The 26,955-nt window shown below is 46.2% G+C and overlaps 1 protein-coding gene across 1 annotated transcript; it reads right to left on the reverse strand.

Annotated features, from left to right (window-relative positions):
- Window positions 1-26,059, reverse strand: EHHADH (enoyl-CoA hydratase and 3-hydroxyacyl CoA dehydrogenase). Its single transcript, XM_048314775.1, has 7 exons — window positions 25,954-26,059; window positions 18,772-18,875; window positions 17,847-18,019; window positions 16,178-16,289; window positions 15,852-15,956; window positions 9,486-9,827; window positions 1-2,489 (listed from the first exon to the last, which is right to left on the reverse strand). Exons 1-7 carry the CDS (start codon window positions 26,022-26,024, stop codon window positions 1,219-1,221), a joined length of 2,178 nt encoding a protein of 725 aa, XP_048170732.1. The 5' UTR covers window positions 26,025-26,059; the 3' UTR covers window positions 1-1,218.
- Window positions 26,060-26,955: the final 896 nt, after the last annotated feature.

Here is a 26,955-nt window from a genome sequence, read left to right on the forward strand (position 1 = left end):
TGTCATTAGATAATCAAAGTAGTTTTATTAAATTGAAATCAAAAGTTAAACATTCCACGCACCTGAGAAGGGAATATGACCACACCAGACTAGATGATACATTCACTATACATGTGAAATGGGAGACCTTGTCCCAAAGCATCAAGTCTGGAGCTAGTTTGGCTCCCACTCCCTCTGCTCTGCCCTTTGCTAGAGATCTGCCACCTCCCTGCCTGCCTGCAGCAGTGTCCCTGCCTGCACAGCTCTTGTGCTGTGCCCTTCTCTGCGCACCCTCTGCCCATGTGAAAACCCGGTCAGTGACAGGCCGTGTTTCAAGCTGGTCAATTAGAGCCTGTAGAGCCCCAAGACCTGCTAGGTGTAGTCAAGCAAGATGCAAGGAGTGATGGCAACACATTTCCACACTGAAGAGATGCCAGAAGATGTTTCTGCTTGGACAAAGCCAGGTGGGGATAATGGCAACAGAGGATGGAGTCTGGATGCAGAAAGCCAGTCGTGAGCCAACACCACAGGGCAGGTTAGTCAGGTTGAGGTATTTGTGGCTTTTCTGGCATTTATTAGAGCCTCCTCTGCAGCAGGGAGAAGAGACAGTACCAGAGGGGAGCAAGGGACTGCCCCTTGCTCTCTGCCCAGACCTGCTCTCTCCACTTCATTTGACTTTACCTCTGAAGGTGCTGCACCTTTGTGCCATCTGTCCCTCAGCAGCAGGAAGGGAGCAAGTTCCAGCTGGCTGGCTGCAGAAGAGCCAGGGAATTGAGGAGAGGTGGCTGCTCAGGAAAGAGCTGAAACAAACTGGGAAATAGATTGCAGACAGGATTTGGGAGATCTGGCAAGTCTTGGGTAAACTGTGATTGTAATTTTCTTGGCTCCAGCCATGATTTGCATTGTGGCTGTAAATGCTGCTCCCTGCCTTCCCCAAAGGCAGACTGGGAGAGGAGTACAGCTGTGATGACCTGCAGGCAGTGCAAAATGAGATGGGCCTTTACACAGCAGTGTGGGAAGACAGTGGGTGAGGCTGGGGCTGGGAGAGAAGAATGGATGAAGGCAGTGGTGGCCTGCAGCACGTGGGGAAATGAGATCAATCATCGGCCAAAATTATTCCCTGCAAAGGCCCAGGAAGGCCCGTGGCTTTGTTTAGGGGCCTGTAGCACTTTGGGTTTGATTGGAAGAGACAGTGCAATTGAAGCACCGGTTTCATGAGATCAGCCTCCACCAGAGGAGTCACAGCTTGGGGCTCTGGTGGCTGAGGTAGGACATCCACTCCTTGAGGGGGGGGCTCCTCACAGCCACCAGCTTTTTCAGAAAGGCATTGGGCCGTAGCCCGGGCACGTCAGGGTGGGCCTCAGAGTATTTCTGCAGTTTAGCCAGCACGCGGGGGAGCCCCACGGTGGAGGCGTAGAACATGGGGCCACCCCTGTGCTTCGGCCACCCGTAGCCATTGATGTAAATGACATCCAGGTGCTCTGGGCCTGATGCTATTCCCTCAGCCAGGATGGCAAACCCCTCATTGATAAGGGAAAACAAACACCGCTCCAGGATTTCCTCCTGGTCTATGAAGCGGCTCTGGATGCCATGGGTGTCTCGGTACTGGGACAGGAAGTCGTGGAGCCATGGGTCTGGCGTGGCTGTCCTGCCCCCGGCCCTCTCGTACTGGTACCAGCCTTTGCCGGTTTTCTGGCCGAAGCGGCCCTGCTCACACAGGAGGTCTGGCAGGGGGCTGTAGCGCTGGCCGTGCCGCTGCCGGGCCGGCGTGCCCGCAGCGAGGGACGGCCCGGTCAGGCCCTGCTCCTTCCGAGACCTCCAGCCCACATCCAGCCCGGCAAGGTCAGACATGCGGAAAGGGCCTATCTTAAACCCAAAATCTTCAAGAACCTGATCTACCGCTTCTGGTCTGCTTCCTTCCTCTAAAAGGAAAACTGCCTGTTGTACGTACGGAAACATCATGCGATTCCCAACAAACCCAAAGCAATTTCCTACCACCACTCCGACTTTTTTCAGGGCTTTGGCCAGCTGCATAGCAGTGGCGATGGCGGTGGGGGATGTGTGGCGGCCATAGATGATTTCCAGCAGCCTCATCACGTGGGCAGGGGAGAAGAAGTGGGTGCCAATGACCTGCTGTGGGCGGTTCGTGGCAGAAGCTATTTCGTCGATGTTCAGGGCTGATGTGTTTGTACACAGCAAGGCCCCTGGCTTGCAGATCTTTGACAGCTTGTGGAATATTTCCTTCTTTAGCACCATGTTCTCAAACACAGCCTCGATGACTAGGTCTACATCACACAACAGATCAAAGTCCACAGTGAACTGGAGACGTGCAGGGTTATGGAAATCCAGGGTCTGGGCACCCCCTTCCATTTTCCTAGCTTCACGTTCCAAAAGGAGCATCACAGCCTTTCTTCCCTTGTTCAGATACTCCAGATCCTGCTCCAGGGCTACCACAGGTATGTTGGCTTTAACCAGAGAAGTCACAATGCCTCGGCCCATTGTTCCCAGCCCTAGGGATGAAAGTGAGATAGAATCAAAGACTATGAAGAGAAAATTAATCTCTTGACAGTAGCATTTCCTTTGTATCTCCAGGATAAAAAGTAGAGGCCTCTGGAAAACAAGTAGTGCACACATAGAAAACAGATATTGAAGACTGGGAAAAAGGAAGGTGAATTTGCTCTTTCAGTGAGCCTGAATGTTTGAAAAGAGGTCGCACAAAGGTAAGTTAGTATCCTCACAAGCTTACAAAATTCCAGTGGGATTCACCCAGTGTGCACAGACCGTGTGATTCATGTCTTCTCTCTGCAAAGTTTTATACCTATGGAAACCAGGATCATTGAGGAGTGAGACCCTGAGGACCAAAGAGAAAAGCACTGTGTTACAGCTGCAACCCTGTTACCACCTTCTGCAGGCAGGTTCAAAGCAAGCCTCTCCCTTAGGGTATCAGTGCCTCACTGTTCCTGTGAGATGGTCTGTTATGGGCATTCAGCAGATACACCATCCCGCCCCCCAGAGATTCTGACACCGGCAAAGTTCAAAGAGTTGGTTTTTCCCTCGTCCTTCCAAGCTTCCTCTTTGTCTCCCTCCTTTTCTCCCTCTGCGCTTCATTGCATGATCTTTGGAGCAAAAAAAAATTCGGCTGCTATTTCTGTAAAGACTTGGATGCTGATCTGCTCTAAACCTTGTCTCTAACATCTTGTGTGTCTCTCAGTGCCAGGTCAAACAGGATGGAACTAACGCAGTGCTCTTAATCTAGATTTCAACATCTTCTCTCTCCTTTTAAATCACGCTGGCACAGCAGTAGCCTTTTGCCTGCTGTTCACTTTATATCAGGCATCTCTGCTCACCAGGAACTCTTCAAGTCCTCCTTCTGGAGATTCTCAAAGTCAGTCTTCCTTGTCCAACCACACAGTTAAGGCTCTTGCCCAGAATTCCTCTAACTGAGAATCCATTCACACTGTAATTTTTTCCTCCAAGATCCATAAATGTGCTTCCGCCTGCTCATACCCCCAGGAATCCCAGTGTAGAGATTACTGGCTTGATCCCTTGCACCAGCTCTGCCCTCTGTGACATTAAATGAAGCTGCACTTTCCTGTGACACACAACCCACACCACTGATCCTGCTCTCCCACAGTGGAGGCTTTTCCAACTAAATTAATACAAACTAGTGAGGGAAGGTCAGCACAATTTTACCAGCTTTGAAAGTGCGAAGCCTCTGAATGGGAGGATTATTAATATCCTAAATAAAGCGGCAACCAGAAAAAGTATAGGTTTGTTATAATTCTGTAAAAATGATTTTTTTAATCTCAGGTTTAAAAATGAAAGTCAGCTAAACAAATAAACAGAAACAAGGGGATTAAAAATTTTGTCTAAAGCAGCTTTGTAAAGAAGAGCTGAAATGATGTCATCATTTAAACAAGTTCCAACAACCAAGGTCAGACAAGGTAGGATGTTTTTCCTGCATGCTACACACTCTTGGTTTAGTTCTGCCCACCTTCAGCTTGTGTGCACACAAGACATTTCAAATATTCCCTGCTTAGCCACCAGAAGATAGTTTTTACTGGCATCACTAGCTGGCAGCCTGCTTACAAACCATCATTACACTCCCAAGCAAGTGCTGAAGTCCCTTTCTAGGAAATTAGATTTGCTACTTCATAATCAAGTTCTGCTGGAAACTAATTTGAAAATAAATCTAGAATAACATGAATCAGCTCTTAGTAATTCAGTGTCTCTGGTTTGCTGACTGAAAAAACCTGAACATGAGTAGCTCCTCCCACTGTGCTCACTCTCCAGAGCCTGTGATGCGGGAGCAGGTACAATCAGGGACAGGTTTTCCCTGTCTTTGGAGAGCTACAATGAGGTGCTTTCTTCCTGCAGTGCAGGAGGGTAACTCACCCCCAAACCCAGCCCCATCTGTCAGGCTCTCTTTAGACATCAAGCTGAAGTGTTTGCAAGTTCCACATGGCTCCCTCTTGAAGTCTCTTCCTTTCCATGGTGGAGGCCTGGAGTTTCTCTCTAGAATTTCCAAGCTCTCCACACGTCCTAGGTCTTACCCACTCCTGATCCTCCCAGCTTCAGTCTCGCGACTGAAATGTTAGTAGTTCTCTTGCCATATGAACACACTGGCTTCTCCTAAATCGAAGCCTCTTTTGTGAGCAGATGTTCCCCAGGCTTCTTTCCCAGGGAAGCTCTGCAGTGGTGCCAGGTGGTTCCCCTGGTTGCTTTCATCATCAGTACTCCATGTAGGTTTTTGCCATCCTGTGAGAGGCAGGCACACATGCTTGTAGTACTACACTTTCTAGGCCACGGGAACAGGCTCATAGATAAGATATGAGCTTGCCAAGCTTGTTTCTGACCTAGAAAAGCTGTCTCAACTTCCTACAGAAGTCTGCAATGGCCTGTATGAAATGATGTTTAATGAAGCTGGCAGAGAGAGTAATGAAAGCCCCAAGGGGTTTGTTACATTAGAGCTTGCACAGCATGATTCCCCTGGAAATATTTTCTAAAATTGGGCTATAAAACTAAGGAGAGCTTTGGCTATCTAGCAGGGAAAGAGGCATTTCTGAGGACTCCTCTTTCACAATTCAGAAAGCCAAGTGATCTTGGGGAAGAATATGTTAGAGCAGAAAGAATGGTAGGGGATCATTAGGCCTTACATGTGTAGAGGGCTGTGGAAGAAAGAGGAAGGGAGATGTCTCATGCTCAGCTCAGATCACGCAGACTGAAACACGGTGAGGAACTACTCCAGAATTTCTGCTGTATGCTCCATTTTCTTACTCAACAGTGTTCTCCCTTCCCCCAAACCAGGAAAAACCCTATATTCTCATCTTCCATGCAGGCGACTTATTTTCATGTCCAAGGCACATCTTTCCAAAAAAGACTGAAATCTGCTTCAGGAGCAAGAACGGTGCCCAGCCATCCTGCTCCTGGTCTTTTATTGTGAAATGAAGCTTTGACATATAATCAAAACTACACTTGTGCATATGTAATTTCAGGCCAAATATGGGTATGACAAATCCATTTGCTGGGCAAGCTGAGTGAATAATGATGGTTAATTATTGATCTGTCACGTGATGTACTTAGAATACGAAAAATCATACAAAATTAATTTCAGGATTTTAAAAACAAATTTCAAAACAAAAGAAATATGTACAAGGGAGATCACGTACAGTCACACACACTACAGAAATACTGATCAGTGGAAAAAACTCTGAACTATAATGAATATTTGGACCTTAAAATGCCTAGCAATGAAAATAATCCTTTATAGATTGGTAAAAATATGCAAGGACTGGTCCGGTTTTCCTGATAAAAACAATAATAAGCAATTGGCAGTGATGGGCTGCTGCAGGCCAGGGCTGCTGCTTTCTCTGTTTCAGGGTATCAGTTTCAAGCAGAAATGATGTGATACTCCAGGCAAGCAGAGAGCTGTGGGGAGATGCAGTTGGAAGGGACACAGAGAAACGAACCTTCTTTCTGGGTGTTGAGGAACCAGAGCAAGTAAAAAGAGGTGGGAGCCAAGAGTTCAAACAACAGAAGCAAATGAAACAAAAAGTCAACATGAAAAATCAACATGATCTTCCCACAGTGCAGCAATAAGAGATGGAAGCAGCAGCACAATGCAACATGGGTTTAGTGTGTGAAACAGCACAGCACTGTCTGTGGGAAAGTGGGGTCTGCACGACTTCTGAGGAGCCTAAACTGAGGCAGCATCTTTCTCTGACTGCCCTCCTCTCTGCAGTGAAAATAGAGAGGCCCTGGGTCACCTAAGTAGACTCAATACTTGCATGGATGAGCAGCGCTATTTTAAAAGGTGTCAGTCCCTCATGCCTAGGATTTTGGTTTCTGGTGCTGCAAGGATGTACTTCAGATCAAACACATGAAGTTACAAAATACTGTAGAGCATTGTACTGGCTGGAGAATGACTTTTTGTTACAGTAGCCTGAAAGAAAAAATTCAATTCTTTTGGCATGTTCTCTGCCTGTCCCTAATGGACTCACAATTTTACTTATATGAAAAGGCAAAATAGGAGGAAAACCTTCCAGAGGAAGGAAAAAAAGCACAACAAGGTGCAGAAAGAAGTGATAGAAAGCACTGACATTTTGGTGTGGGATTCAGAGCTAAAAGGAGGTGTTCAAGAACCTCCAAGATAAGAGAAGTCACACAAAATGAAATACGACATGAACAAGAGCATAAGGAAAGCAAGCTCTACTGGTGGGATATAGGGCTGTGTAATGGGAGCAGTGATTCAGCAAGGGCTGGAGTCTGGCTGAGTGTCAAGGCCCTGAGTGCACTGATGGGATTTAATGTCCCTGACCAGCCACACCTGGACCCTCCACCCACCTGCACTGTCCATTGCCTCTGAGCCCCATTTAAGCTCAGACCTGGGCTTATAGCCTCTTCTTAAGCTTCCTTGGAGGAGTTCTGGTGGCTTACTGTGGCTATGGCTACTGTTGATGCAGACCTCAGCCTGCAGACTGGCTTCCCACCTTTAGCTTGGACCCTCATCATCCTGGGAACTCTGCTTGATCACCTGTACGATCTCTGGGCCTGCCCTGCCTGCCTTGCCCAGTTACTGTAAATACTGATGCAGCAGTAGGTTGTGCTGCCATCCAGAGGCAGAAATGGGTGGGCAGGATCTTCGGGAACTGGGAAGTGTAAAGTCCTGTGTGTGGGGAGGAACGGTGCGTAGTGGGGGCTGGCTGCTGGAAAGCAGCTCCCCAGGAAAGGGTCTGGGAGTGCTGGTGGACACCAGGTTGACTCTGAGCAGCAATATGACCTTGTGGCAGAGAAGATTAATGGTGTTGGAGCTACAGCAGGAGGGGTCTTGCTGGAACCCTGAAGGAGGTGATCCTGCCTCTCTACGTGGCACTGGTGAGACCATAGCTGGAGTGCTGGGTCCACTTCTGGGCTCCCCAGAGCAAGAGTGATTGGAGTGAGTTCAGTGAAGGGCAAATAAGATGATTAAGGGACTGGAGTATGCCTCATGAGGGAGGGCTGAGCAAGCTGTGACTTCAGCACAGAGAAGGCTTGGGGGATCTCACCCATGTATATATAAACACCTGAGAGAAAGGTACCTGGTAAAGAAGATGGAGCCAGGCTCAAGTGGCCCCTGGTGATAAAACCAGAGGTCAGGGGCACAAGCTGAAACATGGGAGCTCCATCTGAACATAAGCAAACCATTCTTTTTAGTGAGACAGGTTTCCTAGAGAAGTTGTGGAGTCTTCATCATTGGAGTTGTTCAAGAGCTGTCTTGACATGGTCCTGAGCAACTGGCTCTAGGTGACCCCACTTGAGTAGATATGTTGGACAAGATGACATTCAGAGGTGCCTTCTTGCCTCAAGGATTCTGTGGTTCTGCCTCCTGTTATTGCCATTGGCTCCCCATCCCTGGGGTGCAGCTGCTCCCTGCCAGTAGATAATTAACTGGATATGTTGAACATGGCTAACATGAAGGTTGCCTGTTATCCTGGGCATACGAAGCAGGAGCAAGGAAGAAACACCTTGGTACCTGGTCTTGGTGTAATTACTCCTGGGATGCTGTTCCCACTTTGGCTATGCACGTTTTATGCAGTGTTGAAAAATTTGGGAAAGTTCCGGGTCATTAAAATGACCAGAGTGTGACAGACTGTGCTCTGAAGCAGAAGTATCAAAGCACTTATTTGTTCTGCAGGAGTTAACTGGAGTGTTGTCTGTAATCAGCTATGAAAACACTGAAACCTGGGGGTGAGGCTGGGGCAATTTCAGACCAGAATTCAGAAATCTATGCAGAGATGAGTGGCAAATACGTAATCCAATGGAAGAGACATGCAGCCCAGCCAATTCTCTTTGGAAGTAAAAGACAGGTTATGTTTCTATTAGAAACTTTCAAATAGAGGTTGCGTTTGTCCTCAGAATTCCCTCTAGCTCAGTTACAGCTCCAAAATAGGCAGCTCAGCTCTAACAGCCCTTCTGGCTAAACTGTCACTGTGATTAGGTCTTTGCAAGCGTGTTGTTCTGCCATGGTTTAGCAGCACAGAGCAGAGAATGTCCCACCTGGGCATTCCTACAAACTCCAACACAAGCCCTCCTGTCAAAGCACACATTGTAGGACTGACCTGTCGGAGACTGACAAAAGTGTGTGTCCAAACTTCTGTGCTCTTCAAGTCATAGAATAAATCTGGTAATAATTAATGCCTCTTTACCTGAATGCTTTAACAGCCACATATCCTTCTCACAGGGTTTGTGGAGTGATGTTTAAAAACCCATTTCTATTAAAAATATGGCATGGCAGCTAATGAAGAGAACAGAACTTCCAAAAAAATCTCTATGGCCTAAAATGAGTTGTCAGACAGCTCAAGAGCCCTGAGAAGCACTCAGGAAAAAAGCAGTGTTGATCTGGTGAGATTCCCTTGAAACAGAATGGATGTTTTCCAAGTTCTCCAAGTTCCCTGTCTAACCATTTTTGAGTGCTACTATCAACAGCTAGAGCTGAAAGATTTTTTTAAAAATCTCAGCGGTGCATCGAAGGTTTTACTTAAATTGCTCTTATAAAAAATTAATGAAGGCATTATCTTGCTGGGCTACAAAATGGCAGGAGTGGATCCCAGTGAGATGAAATCTTCTTAAAATGCAGCTGTCAAAACATTTTTGTATTAATACATCCCTGAGTGACTCTGCGCACATACACTTGCAGTACAGAACTAGACCAGGAGGAGGAGAATTTCCTGCAGACCTGCTCCTAGCACGGAGCAAAGCCCGGTCTCGGTGTTTAAAAGGGAGCAGACCGCTGATGGTCCGCACACGAAGCTGTCTCTGAAGTGAAGCTATTCTTCCAAAGGAAGAGGAGGCATCACCTACTAATCTAGTGGCACGCGAGCTGCCATCTGCATTTGGAGCTTCCCAATGCAGTGACAGCTTCGCCGATGCGTGTGGAGTATCTGTGGGTGGGGACGGGTGCGGGTGGCTGCCGGGCTCGCCCAGCCCCGCTGCCGGCTGTGCGCGGTGCGGCCGCTCCGTGCCCTTACCGATGACGGCTGCCTTGCGCACGGGCTGCGGGGCAGCGCTGCTCCAGGAGGCTCCGCCGGGCGCTGCCCACCTGCGCACGGCTCTCTCGGCGAAGAACGCGTACTGCAGCGCCTGGGCCTGCCCCGAGCTCAGCAGCAGCCCGAACAGCTCCCGCTCCCGCCGCACGCCCTCGGCAAAGGGCCTCTCGGTGGCGGCCCGCACGGCCTGGACGCACAGCTCCGGAGCCAGGCACCCCCGCGCCTGTCGCTTCACCTTCACCAGAGCTTCTCGCAGGAACGCTTCCATGTTGGGCAGCTTGGGAACTGGCTTCAGGCTGAGCCTGCGGGGTTCCAGGGGCTGGCCTGGGGGGAGAGAAATGGAGTTACAGAACAAAGCATCCACATCTTTTCAGATGTAGTCTTTCCAGACTACAGATTTCCACCCTTTTCCACAGGCTGGGAAGGCAGTCTGCCTCTTCTCCAATTCCCACTGTATTAGGGCTTGCATGGCACAGTGATCTGGGCCTAGAACTAAAGCATCTGACATTTCTCCTTATCTCTGTTTGCTCTGACAATTACGATTTTTCAAGTCCCTTCTCAGGCTTCAAAAAAAGTAAGACTTCCTTTTCAAAGAAGTAATTCTCTCCTTCCTTTTCTCAGCTTCGGAGTGCCCTGGCTTTCCAGTTCTTTCCCTCTACAGTCCCAGCTGCCACATTCATACGGGTCTTTCTATAAGCTTCAGTAATGAAGTTTTCCTCCAGTGTTGTTTAGTATTCAGGACCCAGTTGACACTTAGCCAGAGGCATTCCAGCCAGAGTCCTCACCCAGACATTGACAAGAGAGTGGAAAACACACCCTGACTTCTTCCCTGACCAAACGAGCCCCTCAATTCACTTTGGGACTAACCAAGAGGAGATCTCACTCAGCATGAGTTGGGCAGCAAATGAATAAGGGAGAGTTCATGTTTGTGTCAGCAAGGGATGAATCAAGCAGCCACAGAAATATGTGAAGTTCATTACAGAAGAGGTTGCTATGGTGATACCTAGAAAGGATTTTAATTGAGAGAACTTAGTTACATTTCAGATGCCAAAATTCTGTCTTCTTCCTAAGCACAGACCTGGCCATACTCAGGTGTTCCTCTGCTCGTAATGGCAGCTTGCTCAGTAAAGACTGTGGAGGAACAAGATCAGCAGTTTGGGACGTATTCCCTTGAGACTGAAACATTCTCACAATGACCCTGCTGTCATCACAGCCATATCCAGATCATTAACTGTAGCATGGCACTGTGTGGATTGCTAGTGCTGTTCCCAGAAGCAGCCAGGACTGCCACCAAAGTCCAGTGGTGGGCTGAGAACCTTCTGCGGAAGCTCTCTGGGGACAGTGTCTCATTGCTCTGGCCTCTTAGATGAGCTGTGCCACAGGGGCACACTTCCTTCCAAGGCAGCATATCGCATCCAGCTTCCCTTTCTCTTCCTGTTGTCTGAGCTAGGAAAGTGCCAATGCACCAGCAGAAAACTCAGGAAATCCTACAGAGGATGCTGAAGAGCAGGAATAATGGCAGCATGGCAGGCATGGTTGCTTGAGGAACAACAGGTCCTGACTCTAGCCCTTCCTCCAAGACTGAGCAACACAGGAGAAACAGAAATACAAGTTTCCAGGATGAGTGAATATACTGATTTCTTGTAATAGAGGTCTTCAGAGCGCAGGTTTTTTAATTAAACCTCTTAGTGAGCACAAAAAGATGAACACTCACTGTGTAAGTAGCTTCCCTTGTGATCAGCATTCATAAAAATGTTTTCACATTCACAGTGGAAATAATTTGTATCAGCCAGTATTGCAGGCTTTAGTCAGGATAATGTTCCTTTATTTTGGAATATTTTTTTCCTTAAATCTAAGTTTTTAACCCAGAAATGCTCTTTATCTGCAGTTCTTTATTTAGGACTTAAATAGTGGGTTATATTCCATCACAAGGGGAAAGCTCAGGCTTGTCCCAGAAAGCTGAACTGATGGCTGGAAGACTGGGCAGATCAAGGGACTTCATATGACGTCCAGTGGAAAGGGCTGGTAAAAAAGGAATACCACTGGGAGCCTTTAGGCTTGGTCTTCAGACAGCAAATAGTACTGTAAGCACAAATACTGGTGGGGGACAGGAGACGGTTCCTCAGACTAAAAAAAAGTAACTCAGGCTCCTGTAATAAAACTCTTATTTTAGCTGCAAACTAAATAGGTTTTCTACAGCACCTCTGTGCAGTATCTTAGCTTCTGCAATGCTAATAAGAATAAAGGACATCTTTATGATCAGGAAAGAATTACCAGAATCCAAATCTGGGGAGAAGAGATCAGTGTGGGACACCTGTGTGCAGCTTGATTTCTGAAAGCAAAGCAGCAGGACGATGCTGAACAGTGCCAGACATCAGTGCTGCAGGAAAAGCTTCATCCACACACAGAACTAACACAGATTCCTGCTTTGTTTACCAGGTTTGTAGTCCAGGTGACACAAAGGGCAGATCAAGTCTATAAAATTTCTATCAGCAAATGCACCATGTATGCATACAGTATCAAATATTATGTTATTTAAAGAAAGAAGTATCATCCCAGAGTTGTAAACCCTAGGGATACTATGGGATGGCACATGCAAGAGACATTGCAAGCCTAATGTTCTTCCTGATGCAGGGAACTGCTTGTGAATTTTTGAAGACTAAAGCTGAGCCTGGCCCCTGCCCCTCAGGCTGCCAGAGACAAGTCCAGGCCATGTCAGACCTTTCACAAACTCTGTTTGTATCCAAGGGACACTTGGCTAGGCCTCTGTCTAAGGAAGGTGTCAGCCAGAACCTTGAGCCCTGGGGAGAGATTAAAATGTCTTGATGTTGTGCATCTTGGCAGAGATGACTCACGGACAGGCCTTGCAGCTCTAAGGGAAAGCCTTTCCTCCAGCCTCCATTTCAAGGATGCAATTACCCACCAGCAGCATCTGTTCCGCCCCTGGCTTTGATGAGCCTCAGAAGGAACAACTGCTTCCTCCGCAGCAACTCCCAGTAGCTTACAGGCAGAAACTCATCATCTTTCCACACAGATTAATACCTGGGGGACTTGAGCTACTCCAAATTGCTCTGATTTTCCTTGGCTCTTTGGTGCAAGGCATTGGTACTGCTCTGCTCTGAGCAGCAGATGGGGTCAGAAAAACAAGCGGTGTATATGGAGAGCTTCAAAGTCTGCTGTGTGGAGGCCGGGAGCCAATTTCTCCTCCAGCTGAGGAAGACTAGAGCAGGCCAACAAGAAGTGGGCAGGATGAGCTACAAGCTGCTACCTGCCACCAGTAGTTCCAGCCATTTGTCAATTTTGTGATGCCATCAGCTGGGAAAAGCCTGAAGTGCAACTTTAGATTACTGCAGTGATTGTCAAGCACATTTACTGAAGGGATGTTCTCCTTGTCCCCAAGGATTTAGCTCCTGTCTATTCCTTTTAAAAAATGCCTTCAGAAGTGAAGATATTTTCTTTAGCCTGGAGAGGCCAGTTTGCCTGGAGAGGTCAGGGAATTATTCTCACTTTCTCTCTGCAATATATAAATACTGGTTTTCAATGAGAAATCTAACTCAGAATCAGTAATTGCCTCTGTGTATTCCTACACCCACTTACTGTTTCAGAGCATCTTTTGAAAGTGTCCTTCATTAGAAACAATCCATAAAAATGTATGGATGAGAATGCTCTCCCAATGTGCCATAAAAGTAGCTCTGTCAGCTGTGTATCACAACAGTAATCAAGGACCCCTGATACAGTAAGGCAGTCATTTGAGACTGATCTCTTGCCATGAGATACTGCAGCTCCAGCACTGAGAAAGCTTTAGAAGAAAATTATTTCTGAATTGATTCTTTGAGACTTATCTTGCTGTACAGCCTTCCCAGGAATAGAAATTCCAGAGGTGACAAAACTGGTTATTTAGCCAGACTGCTCCGTAAGAAGTCAGCAGTTGTAGCTTCATGTTTAAAAAAAATCTCATCAGAAACAAAATGCTGCGTGCCACACAAAGCCAGTGCAATTCTGTGATGGCTTTTTTTTTTTTTTTTTGGTAGATTCTCTTTGGTTTTATTAAGATTATCTGAAAAACATTCACTGAAAACAGAACTCCATATGAACAAACTCCAGACCAGCTATACAAGACTGTCATCTCTTCTGCAGCCCTGTTAGTTCTTGATGGAGAAAAATTGAAGTGCTGCCTTGCCTTTGTATGACAGGAATATTATTAACTTTAGGCAAAGGCCAAAGCAAGGAAGGATTTGAAAGGAAGGTATAGGCTCTGGGTACACCAATCTTTCAAATTATTAGATAACCTGAGGGTAAATGGTGCATCAAAACTTGTCATGGTCTTCTGCGGGGTCTAATGAGAAATTTTTCAAGCAGGAAAGAAATAGATTAGCTGGCTCACCAGTGTTTTCACTGTTAAAACATGTACTGTAAATGCCAGTAAAGCTGTTGGAAAGAGTCTGAAAGCATTTTTAAGTCCTGTGGGAGTTGATATATAGTGTGACGTGAAACACCATCAATGACATTACTCATTTTTGCTGGGGTAACTCAAACCAGCGATAAACAGATTGAAAATCTAATAATGAGTAAGACTGGGACAGGCTACCTGCTGGACATTCAGTCAGGATCCTTGTATGCTTATACAACTAAAAAAAAAAAAAAAATATTGGTAGTGACAGTTTCCAAAGAAGATGAAGCTTGACAATTTCCAAAGAAGGTGAAGCTAAAGAACAGGATTTTGCCAGTGGATATAAGCTCCAGAAAGCAAGTTCCCCTGAGAAATAGTGTGGTCAATGCTTCCTTCCTGAGGGTCTCCTCTAAGGCCAAGCTGGCTTTCACAACTGTCAGCCACTGCACAATGTCTGTCATGGAAGAAACAAGCATGCAAATATCTAAACTTCACCCGATTGCACATAGCATTTGTTGAACTGCAGAATGTTTTCTGGTTTGCCAGTTCCAGCAATGTATCCATTACTCATTTCATGACACACTGCTGCTGCTGCCATCAGTACTGGTACAGATCTTGTGCAAGGCATCATTCAGAGCCCAGAGGGTACATCACAGCGAGCACTGTTTGTTGGGTTAATTTGCTTAGAAGAGTGGTAATATTTCACTGCTCTCCCAACAGATGGAGAAACAGAATTCTCATTCAAACCAGACAAACTCAGTGAACCAAGGTACCTTTGTTTTTCTTAGAAGCAGCAGTGAAATACATCATCCATCTCTTGCTGAAGAATTATATTTAGTCTGATGACATACAGGAAAGAGAAAAGAGGACTGCTTATGTCATTGATTCTGGACTAGAAAATGAAGCCCTAAAATACCATAGGATGAATACAGTGAGAAGGAAGGGCATCTGCTATAGAAAACCCAGCCAAAGAATACCTTGGCACCTGTCTGGTACATCTCAAAGTGTGGGGAGGTATACAAGCCACTGATATTTAAGAACAGTCCATTCTTTGAAGCACCCTACAATATGGTGCACTGTCATCTAGGACAAAGCTGCCTCAGCTTGTAGCATGGAGAAGGGGCCTTGTCTGTAGTGAAGAGAACTGGAGGAGCAAAACCAACACCCCAGCTTGGAACAGCATTGCCTCTAAAGGCCATATGACCAAAGCAGGAAGGGTTTTTTGCTTTCCTGCGTTCATCTCATTGTGACAGAGCCCTAGATGAAATCCAGCAGTCAGGTTCCAAAGGTACAAGGAGGTCAGTAGTGGAAAAATGCCCTATTTTCTCTCAAGGCAGTGCTCCTCGTGCTGCACAAGGAATGTTCCTCTTCCTAAGTGAACTTCAGTGAATTTGATTCTGTTATTCCTAAAATGGGGGAAAAAATCTCTCCCCATCCCTCCCATCCGCACAGGCCTTTTATTTATGTGGCACCCAAAGGATTAGGGACAGAGTCACTTACAGACCATGGATCATTAAATTGAGCAGAGGATGTGCCAGCCCCTCCACTACAGGGAGAAAATTATTTTTGCTCAGCCAGTATGGATGGTGCAACCAGGATGCATGCAGCGCCAGCTGGGATCCAGAACTATATATGGAAAGAGCACTTACTCCCCAAAACCTGCAGAGTGCAGCATCCCAGAGGAGCATGTGAGTTTGGATATACAATTAAAAGGCAGGAGGACTTGATGTATATCTGTTCTCTGAATCTCACTTGAATTTCTGCAGCTTTTCAGCATTTGATTTTTCTCACTTCAGACAACAGGAAACAAATTCTGCAATTAATTGTATCTTCTGTGGATGCCAAAACTCAAGAATGGAGCATATAAATTGGAACAAACTGGTGGGCTTTGTTCTGACTCTTTTCAGCCCTGAAACATCACCAATTATTTCCTGGCACTGCTACAATTTGTTCCTCACCAATCACTTTGTTTGCCAAACGGATTGCTGCCTCAATGGTGTTTTCTTCCACAATTTCGTCAACCAAGCCAAGCTTCAGTGCTTCAGTTGCTGGAATGTGTTTTCCTGCCATAAAAAGAGAAATAAGGTGACTACAGCAGAGCCTGATGGACAATTTTGTTCTTTTCCATCTGATCAAATGACTTGTGCAGCTGATAATTAGCCCCTCATGGGTGGAAGCAAGTAGAATTACAACCCAAGCAGCTACACAGGTAAAAGATTCCTGTTTTTTAGACCAAGCTGGTAGGACTCAATGCCATGTTCATCTATACAGACACAGCACTCACCTGTAGTGATCATATCCAGAGCAGCTGGTACTCCAATCAGTCTGGGGAGTCGCTGAGTGCCTTCAGCACCTGGAAGTAACCCTATGGTGACCTCTGGCAAACCCATCCTAGCCTAAAATGAAGTAAAATTAAACAAAAAAATCTGATTAGAAAGAGTGGTAATTGCAAACTGAGCAAAAAAGAAGACAAGTAGATATGAGTCACATTGCTCCTCTAGGAAGCCTCAGAATTTCTACATAGAAACTCCATCCCTGCATTTTGCTACGTAAGATATTCAAGAAAAAAAATCACTTGACCATTTCAAGGATTTCTGTACAAATGCACAAGGAAAACATGACCTTTCAGAGGATTTTCTGTGCTAGTACAGCACTGGGGGAGGGCTGTAGGGCCGACAGCATTCCCTAGATTGACACGTGTCAATAATGCTTTCAAGTAGTTGTTACCAACTATTGGAGGGCATGCTGGCTTAACTGTCACCTCCCTACTCTAATTCTTGCAAGTTTGGTGAGGGGTTGGAAGGAACCTTAAAACCATCTTGTTTCACTACCTGCCATGGGCAGGGATACCTTCCACTAGACCAGATTGCTCAGAGCCCCATCTAACCTGGCTTTGAACACCACTGAACTCTTCCCTAATCTTCCTTCAAATGCCTCTTGGTGCATTTGCCATCTGGTAGTCATGGCAGGTAAGCTAGGGGCAGCAGGAAGTCTGTGGGGGACTTCTCTTAAAAAATGTATCTAGATTTTGTTGCCTTTAAAAAATAGTTTGCCCATTTTCTACTGAGCTTTCAAGAGATTTTGAGTTACTTTAAGACCACTACTTATAGTCCCAGTAGTCATGGCAATTCATGATGTGGTTTAGTGAGAATGGTGGTAGTTGGTCAAAGGTTGGACTTAGTGATCTTGGGGGTCTTTTCCAACTTTAATGATTCTGTGATTCCGTGGTGCTCACCTTAGGTGGCACAGAGGATGATGTGGAATATCTCTTTATGCTGTTACAGCAACCCACACTGCCACGGAGAGAGTGACTCACTGCAGAAGTGAGGGGATGGTCCTGTCAGTGAGGAGTCTCTACAAGGACACAGGTACTGCTCAAGCTGGTTCAGCATTCCTGAACCTTGAAGGAGGGGATTAAAGAAAAAAAGCCAGATAATTCCTGAAGACTCTTAAAGCTGTCTTTCAGTCAAAGTGCTCCTCGGAGACACAGAGCTCATGGGGAATCTAACCATAAGTGCTCCTGAGTTTCAACTACCTATAGAAACTAGGCCATGAGCAGAAAGAAGTGCAAAATTCACAGGGCTGGGGAAAAAAATAAATAAGAGAAAGTCACGCTGCATGAGTCAGTAAGATACAGCTGTCTGCATCAGAATATAGATAATGAGACCTAGGGCAAATTAACATTTGGTTACTGAAGCTTCTACACAGCCATCTTATCCTACTAGTTACAAATCAACTTTATATTTAGAAATGACTTGAAATTAGTCAGTTAGTAAGGCTCAGGAAAGACGTCAAGGGTGGTGGTGTAGGTGAAGGATGTCTGAGCACACCGAGTTGTATCCTATAGCTATAAAGCCGCTCTCCTCTGGGCAGAGGGTCCCAGGGAAGGCACCCCGTCCCTCTGCTCGTGCCATCTGTACCTGGCTCCCGAGGACCCCAGCAGGGTGTGTTACCTTCGCGTGTGCAACGCGGTAGTGACAGCCCAGCGCCACCTCCAGGCCTCCTCCCAAAGCGACGCCTTCGATGGCCGCCACCACCGGCTTCTCGCTGCTTTCGATGAGAGACACGATGGGGCCCAGGGCAACTCCATGTCTCTTCGGAGAGGAAAATCCTCGGATGTCAGCTCCTGAGGGAGCACCAAGAGGTTAGGAGGAGTTAGTGGGCAAGGCGGTGGCTGGAACAACCCTTCCCTCTGTGCCACTGGATGCAGCTGCTCACAGATGCCCAAGTCCTTGCAGAGCGTGCTGCTGGCAGGAGAGTGGTTAACAGCCACTTTTGGGACCACCTTCAAGGAACCCTGCGTCCTTGATCCTGTTCACAGAGCTCCGGGGAAGGCTGAGTACAAAAACACAGAGTAACTGTAAGGATCATGCAGTCAGTTTCTGCAGTTTGCAGAAATTTGCAAACTTCCTTGGTGTAATATTGAGCCTGGAATAGTTAACTGCAAATTACTACTAACAAGCAATGGAGAGCTCTACAGAATTTCCCCAGCTTTTCAGGTTTATTCAGCTGGAGAAGATCTGTTATTCACCACTGTCCCACCCCAGGTACATTCCATACACTAGACCAATAAATAGTCCAGAGATTTTACATCAACAGGGCTTCGGAGACTGAGGAAGCACCAGGATGTTATGGAGCTGAGCAGCTGTCCCTCATTTCAGTATGAACAGACCAGCTTATTTCTGGCCTGGACAGTCCAGCTTGTCTGCATGACCAGCATGTCAATGGTGGCACAGCAAAATAGACAAAGCACCCTGTCTTGTGGCCATTTCCAGCCAAATTGGGACTTTTGTCAGCAGTGTTATGAGGCAGAGAATCTTCAGATATGTCGGGTGGAGAGTGTTTCATCTTCTGCTCAGCCCATGTTTGATGTCTTACCTGCACTGAATTTCCCATTTTCGCCACAAATCATAACAGCTTTCACTGAGGGATCTGCATCTGCTTTCTTCAGCCCATCCTCTAAAGCCTGGAGAACTGCCAGACTGAAATAAAATAGAGATTCAGTGAGTAACCATCAGCTACACCCCCCCTTGCAAGAGGTATGTGCTAGGAACGCTGAGCAGCCCAGTGAAAAGGAGCACCATGTCCCACAGGCTGTCCCCATGCCTGGCTGCTGCCACAGCCTCTCCAGGTGAATCCTGTCCTTAGTCTCCCTCTTGCTCCGAAGGACAAGCACCCAAACCCAACAGGCTGCCAGCCCACCTGTCAGTCTCTGCCTGGAGACTCATCTTCAGGCTATGACACTGCTGTTTCCACAGCAAGTAGCACAGGGAAATGTCGTTTGAAAATGTCTTCATGAATTAAACATTCAGATTTTCAAGAAAACAGTTTAGCATAATTTAAAAGTAATTAATGCTAAACCACTGACAATCTGAGAACTTTTTGAAAGGAGCTCTAGGGATAAAAAAGTTATCTTTCAAACACCTGACACAGGCTCTGCTGATGTTAATAATACTTTCACTTTGTGAAGATCTGCACAAAAGTCCAGACTTAAACTGGTGTGGGATCCTGTCAAAGGGAATTTGGGCATGAAACACTACACAGAACACGTTTTGACTTATCTGAACAGGTAGTTCTGCAGATACCAGCAGTAAATGTGGCCAGCAAAGAATTAATGAAGAATTTCAAAATGGATCTGTAGAAGTATAAACAGTGTTTTTTCAAATCAGGTATTTAAAAAGTCTGACCCAACTGTATGTCCACTTTGCATTTGCCTCTTTAAAGCTAATTTATGTGTTTGTATGGATATGGACATGGAGAGCCTAGTCTGTTTTAGAAGGTGGTAACAATAGTGATAGTAGGTAAAAATAGAAGCATTGACACTTTAGTAATAGAAATATGAATACAAATTTTATGTATATATAGTTTTGATACTAAAATATACTTATATACACACTGTTTTAAGTACACAGTTTACGAGAGACTATTCTGTGTGGATGTGCAGAGATGGTTCTGATTCAGAAAATCTGAGCTACAAGAAGTTGGAGGCTGGAGGAATATCCAAGAGGTATCATCCACGCTTGCCCAGTCCTTTATAAAACCAGCTTTCCTTCCTAGACCTTCTCCAAACCCTTAGTCCAGCTCCACATGTAAGCTTGGTGCTGAGGAAAAGGGAGCAGAGCTCTGCTGATGCCCAGTGGAGAGGAGCAGTGTTAATTACACAGAACTAATAGAAAGGCCTGAGGCATACTCAGCTTGTGCATGTTGCTCTATGTATTAGAGGGCATTTCATCTAAAAAGGAAGCTTGTTGTGAAGCAGATGAAAACCACATTATTGTACTCTCGTGTACACACATTTTTACAGAACAACGCTTGCAGCATTCACGTGAGAGCACGTAGTATGAGAAGGGAAACCTGGGAGCCCAAGGAGCTCCCTGTAAACCAGCTGTGTGAAGGAATCCCAGCCAACCTCTGCATATTCCTCCTTCAAAATCAAAAGTTAAAGACAAACTATTAGCAAAGTCTCTAAATCAGGGCTGTTGGCTGAGGGGGGCTGTCTAGGAGGGTCTCCAGGACCATCTGCTGCCTGGATAAGGCCGTGCTACATAGAAAAGTCAGTGGGAGCCTTGAGGCCTGACAACCAGAGACTGGGAGAAGTGTAATTTTTGGAGAGAGAACAGCCAGTTATGTACCAATTGCCCAACCCAGACATCAAAGACAACTTTGAAGTCTGATGTTAGTAATGGTTCTGAAAGCTGAAACTCAAAATGAGAATAATTTGGCCATGCCAAAGTAAAGCTGTGAGGTGAGTCAGTAAAGGCCCCTCCACTGCACATAGCTCCACATGGCAGAATATGAAAGCCTTTCCAAATTTTATACATTAAATGTGTTTTAATATTGTCTTGGTTTTGAAAGACAGGTGTCTGCTAAGGAAGGCAGAAGCCTCCCTTGAAGTGGCAGATATAACCCCTTTTCCCTCTGAGTTATTATCTTTCCAAATTTTATACACTAAATGTGTTCAAATATGTTTAAAAATTGGGTTTTATGTCCCTCCCCTTGGCATATCTGTGGTTGCTGCTGTTTGAGGAGCACCCACAGGCTGCACCCAATGCTTGCTGCTCTTGGAGTTCTGTTTGTGCATCAGTGGAGAGCCAGGCCACAGCAATACCAAACTCACCCAGGGGCTGGGAGATTGCAGGAGAAGCCATTAGGAAATGTCCTGACACTCTACAAAGCATAGTGCAAAGAGGGAGAAAAAAGATGTCCTATGATCCAAACAAATGTGAAGTTACTAATTTGCAAATATTGTATAGACAAATGGCACAGTTCTGTCAGGAACAGGCAAGAAGCAATCAGTATTCCTGTGTCTGTTCCAGGCATGTGATCAGCAGATGCAAGGTGCCCATCTAGAAGGGTTGTCTGCAGCAAATGGAAAGGTTCAGGTTCTAGGGAGGAAATCGGTTACAAGTCCTCAGCACTTACAGCAACATGCTACCACCAAAATAAAAACCAGTCAGCAAGGCTGCCACAAAATCACAGTTTGATCCCTACCTCACCTTTATTAACCCAACAGGACTGTTTATGCCAGTGAATAATTTAATTTGGTACTTGCATAAATATCTCTTCTCCTTCCATATAATTTTTTCCCAATGGGAATTTTTGCAGGGTAAAAAGGAAGTAAAATCAGACTTTTTGCAGTTTCTTGTTTTCCTAAGATGGAGTGATAAGTTTGCCTTGGATATGTCAAAGTCCAACACACAGACTGCATTCCTTTGTCACTCACATAACTGGCACTAAGAGTTGTAATTTTCAATTAAAGCATCACAGTAGAATATATGGCAGTAGAATTATAAAAATACTCAGGAGAATCCCAGCTTCAAACTGCTAGAGCATTAAAGAAACAAAAAGTCACTGTAATTTTCATATGTATTTCATTACTGTGACACTGTCATTCATTTAGCAGTAACCATGCAGAAGTTCCCTCCATGCTTTCCAAGGTTGCATCCATGCCATGTAGTCAGTTCCACCATGGATACTATTTTGACTGCCAGAAGAGTGAGTCTGCCAAGGTGACTCAGTGTTCCAGGTCTCAGGAACTCGAAATAGGTGCTGTTAAAGAGCACGTGCACACCAGAGCAAGAGAATATTCTTGGAGGTTACCACACCAGGTTGTTTTTATTTTATGGAACTCATTGCAGTGACAGTGATGTGCTGGATTTGTAGCAGGGTTTTACTATTTACCTAAATTATTTCATATTTTAGCTGGAGTTTGTGAAAATGAATTTCTTTCATAAAAAAAAATCCCAAACAACTAATATAAGGGAATCCTGGAAATTTACTTAGTCTCATTTAAAGAAGTGAGACTCGAATCCAACAGTGGAAAATGTTGTTTATGGAAAACATGCAGATCTGGGCCTTTCCCTTTGTACTTTTCCCAGCTTCTAAAAAACTTTAAAAACCTGAAAATCTCAAACCTGAACAAAACCAATTGTCACGATAGAGGGAAAACCCCGACGCTCAATATGAGTGATCAACAGGAATCCGATTTATTGATTGTACCAAAGCTCCTTATATACTGTCAATAATAGGCTTCATGCATATTTGTAACGGCACATTCTAAGTGGTTCAGGTCTACTAAGCTGATCCTAAACCCCTCCTTAGATCCCCTTTGGTGGTCAGCAGTTCTGCTTTTTTCCCTGGCCTTCTAACCACAGATGTCTATTGTTATACTGCCAAAACCTAACCTTGCTGGCTCTGCAAATAAACCCGTAGCTCAGCAGTAAGACTCAATGGTGGTTCAGTTACTGAGCAAGATACATGTAATATTCTGTAACTTCAGTTGTTACGCAGGATGTGTGGTGCATTGTCTTATGAGACCTTGCTCAGCTAGCTGCAAGGGTCTATGTGCCTGTTCTCACATAGCCAGCCTCTCAGATCAGTAAGCTGCAAAGAATCTGTATATCCCGAATCTATATGTCCCTTTTCACGTAACCAATCCCTCACAACCAATCCAGGCTCTTCCATTGTCACAGGCTCCTGTTCCTTTGGATAGCTTCCTGCAGTGTTTTTTTTTGAACTTACTGCTGGGTATTACATAATCCCCTACTTGAAACTGAGGACTTGTGTACTGGAGTTACCTGCTCTGCTCTCCCTTGCTTCAGTGTCAGATCCAGCTGTGTAGTAGCTACTGTCACACCTTGTTGTGTGACAAATTGCTAATACAGTTTGAACAGTCCTGCACATAAATTAAGGCCAGAGCCAGAGTGGCATCTTTTGGGTGGAATTTTAGAAGAGTTGTTTTAGGGAGCAGATGCTTATTCATCCCAGAATTTTCTCTCTGCGTCTCATCCTGATGAGGTGCTGATCCAGTCCAACACGTGTAATCACATTCTCCCCTCATTGCTACCTGTCTGAAACTGCAGCTTCTCTCATCTCCTTTACATTTTCTGATTTTTATGGTGATCACGGTCAGAAGGACAATCCTGGCAGCCAGGGAGAGCCTTTCCCAATCAAATCTGTTACGCTGTCACACTTCATAGAATCCCAGACATAAGCTCCCCTACTGCATGCCCTCTCCTATCCTCCCTGGAGCCTTTCTGCCCTTGTCAGCTCAAATGTTGAAATACTCCTTAAAGTCCTTCTAATTCCCAGTGCCAGCAGCCTGCCTCTGCTGAGAAGAGGTAGTCAGTTCTTTCTTTTGTGAGTCTTGTCTTTCTGTTCCCCCAAACTCCTAGTTCTTTGCCTATCTAAATCCCTTCTCTCAATGCCATGGTCTCATAAATGCAGATCTCTGAATACTAAACTTCTGCAAACCAGGAAAAAACCCTCCAAACAAATCAAATTTGGCACATGCCACCTCTGCTGGTGGAGAGAGCGTTTAGCTTAAAGGGGAGTCTGTGTGGGAGCCAAATTTGCTGCCAGACTCTCAAGTCATCATACGTTCCTCAGGAAAGCGCTGCCCCCCAGGTACTTGCACAGCAGAGGATGGTGTCAGACGGAGAAAGCAAATTCCTGCCCACCAGTGGCTTCTAAAGTGCTAATGGCCAGTGTGATGGCCCAGGAGGGGGGAAATGGATAATGGAGAGAGATAGGGGAGGCTGGAGCACAGCAGCAAAATCTCACCAGTCTTAAAAAGCATTTGTGCCTGCTGTGAAATGAAATTTTCAGGATTGCAGGACATGGCTCCTCTCTGTACTTTCACTGCCTGCTATCGCCTGAGCAGTCAAACATTTCCAACAGCAGGAACAAACCTGCTCCCTGTGGTCCAGAACAGAAATGTGCAGAAGCAGGAGCAGCACCCAGGGATCAGAGTGTGCTCTACCTTTCCTAGCTGCAGTCAGATCTCAGCTAAAAACTACCCAATGGCAAGGGTGTGAGAATTACGGATCTCTTTTAAAACAGGTATTACCCTGGCATGCCACCAAAGACCACAGACACGTCTCAAGCCGTAGTTCAATGGATCTGAAGTGTGCCAGGGTCTGCCTTCTTCCCCGTGGGGCTGGGGAACAGGACTACAACCACGCTGTCACCCTTGGTGTATCAGAACCACACCCTGCTGTGTGGCACTGCAGGGCCAGGAGGAGAGGGCAGTAAAAGCAGAGGTCTGTCCTGAAGAAGTAAGTTGTTGTGCTGTTGCTGTTCAAAGGCAGAAGTGACTTTGGGTTTTCTCCAGAACTTCTCAAAAGAGGGGAGTTAAGGTTCCTTAAGCATGTATCTGTTACTGTTGATGGCTGGACTCAGTGATTTTAAAGGTCTTTTCAACCTCAGCGATTCCATGATTCTTTAGCTCTGTATTTTGTATTTTTCATGGTAAGGATTGAAAGTTTATTGTGAGCACAGCCTGGAAATTTTCTTAGACTGGTCTTGGGCACAGGAGGTCCAAAGGATGTCTTCCACCCTACAGTTCTGGGAGTCCTGCATGTGTGTGGTTCATCTAAACTCACCAAGTCACTCCGAATTTCTCAGGGTAATTACCTGAGCATGTGAAAACGTTTGCGCTTCTAAAAAGTTGCAACAGAAGAGTGAGCACTGCCAGCTACACTGTAGCTTTGCTACAGAAGAGCAGCATGTTTCATCTCCTTTTCATGCTCTGCCTTGTCTCTACGAGCTTCTTTTTAACAAACTCTCTAATTTATAAGTCAAGCACAACTGCAGTGGGGTTTTTTTGGCTTGTAAATATAGACTGAATAGACACTGTGGTCACTGTTACTGAGCAACTCCAGCTGCTTAGAAAGGGTTTGCATGCTAATCAGAACTAAAGGAGCTAAAATGCACATCTAATGCAAAGCCAAAAGCTCGAAAGTCCTTTCCAAGGCACATGAAAAACTAAAATTTCAGAGGCTCCTACAGATTGGTGTCGGACCTTGTTTTTCACTGGCTTGTGTTTGTGATTGCGTGGGGCCTTTCTTGACCAAGATCAGTATTTAGAGGTCAATTCCTCAATAGCTTTTAAGGGACAAATGAACGGCTTTCTGCCAGCCCTGGCTGGGTTTAATCCTGCTCCCAGCTCCACTTGTTGAACCACCCCTGATAGCCACAGAGCCCTTTGCCCTCTCCTCCCAGCACACTTGGGTAGCGCAGGGATTTGCCAGGCAAGCACTGAGCAGTGTGTGGGGCAGGCAATCAAAACAGGAAATCTGAGGATTGACTCGTAGCAAACAGCTCTGAAGGCACTCCAGGCTGAGCTGCTGTGCTACGTCTTGCTGAAGCAATGTCTTGATTAAAGACTGGAAGGTGATGAGAAATAGGCAAAGTTTTTACACATCCTCCAGGGGAGATGAGACAAAGTACAGTTTGCTGAGCCTGGCACCTCTCCTGTGAAACCCCCCAACTAGAAATTATAAGAAAGAGTAGAAGTTACGGCAAAGTTCAGCATGTTGTTCGCAAAGCGAGATCCACGCTACCTCTGAAGGAGCCGCCCGGGCCCCTGCGGGTACCGAGCGGTGTAGAAGTCCCGGCTGAGGCTCTCTGCGGCCGCCCCAACCCGGGACTGGGCGGAGCCTCACTCGGGCACGGAGAGAGGGAATGAGGTGAAAAGGAAGGAAATCGGAGAATCCCCCAGCAGCTGACAAGGGGGTCCCCAGCCCCGGCCCGGCGCTCCCCGCGGACTGCCGGCCGTACCTGAGCGCGTTGACCGGCGGGTTGCGGAGCCGGATGACGGCCACGGCCGAGCCCCTCGCGTACTGCGCCATGCCGAGCGATCTCGCTGTGTCCCCGTGTCCCCGTGTCCCCGGGCCAGCCCCCGCCGCGCCCCGCCCGCAGCCCGCCCTCACCGCGGGGCTGGCCCCGGCCCCCGGCCTGCAGGGAGCTGCCTCTGCTGGGGTTGCAAAATGCGGAATATCGGAAATTTTCTTAAGAAAGGACGCTCATTAGTGTCTGATCTTTGCAGCTTTCAAGCCTAATCAACAAGAAAGGAGATTTAAGCCGTGCAACAACAGCTCACGAGCTCTAAGTGGTGTCCTGGTGTTGGAAAGAGAAATTCCTTGTTGGTAGAATTGCCTTGCTAAGGTTTAGGGCTCCACACGTTTCAATGATCTCGGTCCTGGGGGGAAGGTTGACAGTGCCTGGGGAGAAGGATGTGCCACTGACAGTGGGCACACAGAATGCAGAACTTAGAGGCCGCAAGGACATTTGGCAGAACCCCCACGACAAGGAAGAAACTGATAAAGGCAACCCAGCAACTGTGCTGAAATCAGCTCTGATGGGTCAAAGGCAGTTCTGGCAGGGGCAGATCATGAGCACCGACTCTCGGACCACTGACCCAAGAAACCACTGACCCAAAAGAAGAGAAAGACTGAGCACCTGGACTAATTAGCATGAGAAACGAGAGAATCATTAATCAGTAGAAGATAGAATGCTAACTAATAAGAGAATGATGTAACTTGCAGCCAATGAACATCAATACCTTCATTTGCTAAAATGTATAAATAGTGAAAAGTTTTGATAGTCATTGCGCTGGCTTTGTGGATTTGCCACCCAGCCCACTTTCCGTGCAGAAATGTAAATAAATCAAATACCTTGACTCAGTGTTGGATTGGCATCTTGCACACTGGGTGAAAGAACCTATTCTGGGACAACACTGGCATTTAATGTGTGCTCCCAGTCAAGCTCTGTGCCCCTGGT

Source organism: Corvus hawaiiensis, chromosome 10 (assembly GCF_020740725.1).
Source record: "Corvus hawaiiensis isolate bCorHaw1 chromosome 10, bCorHaw1.pri.cur, whole genome shotgun sequence".
Lineage (NCBI taxonomy): Eukaryota > Metazoa > Chordata > Aves > Passeriformes > Corvidae > Corvus > Corvus hawaiiensis.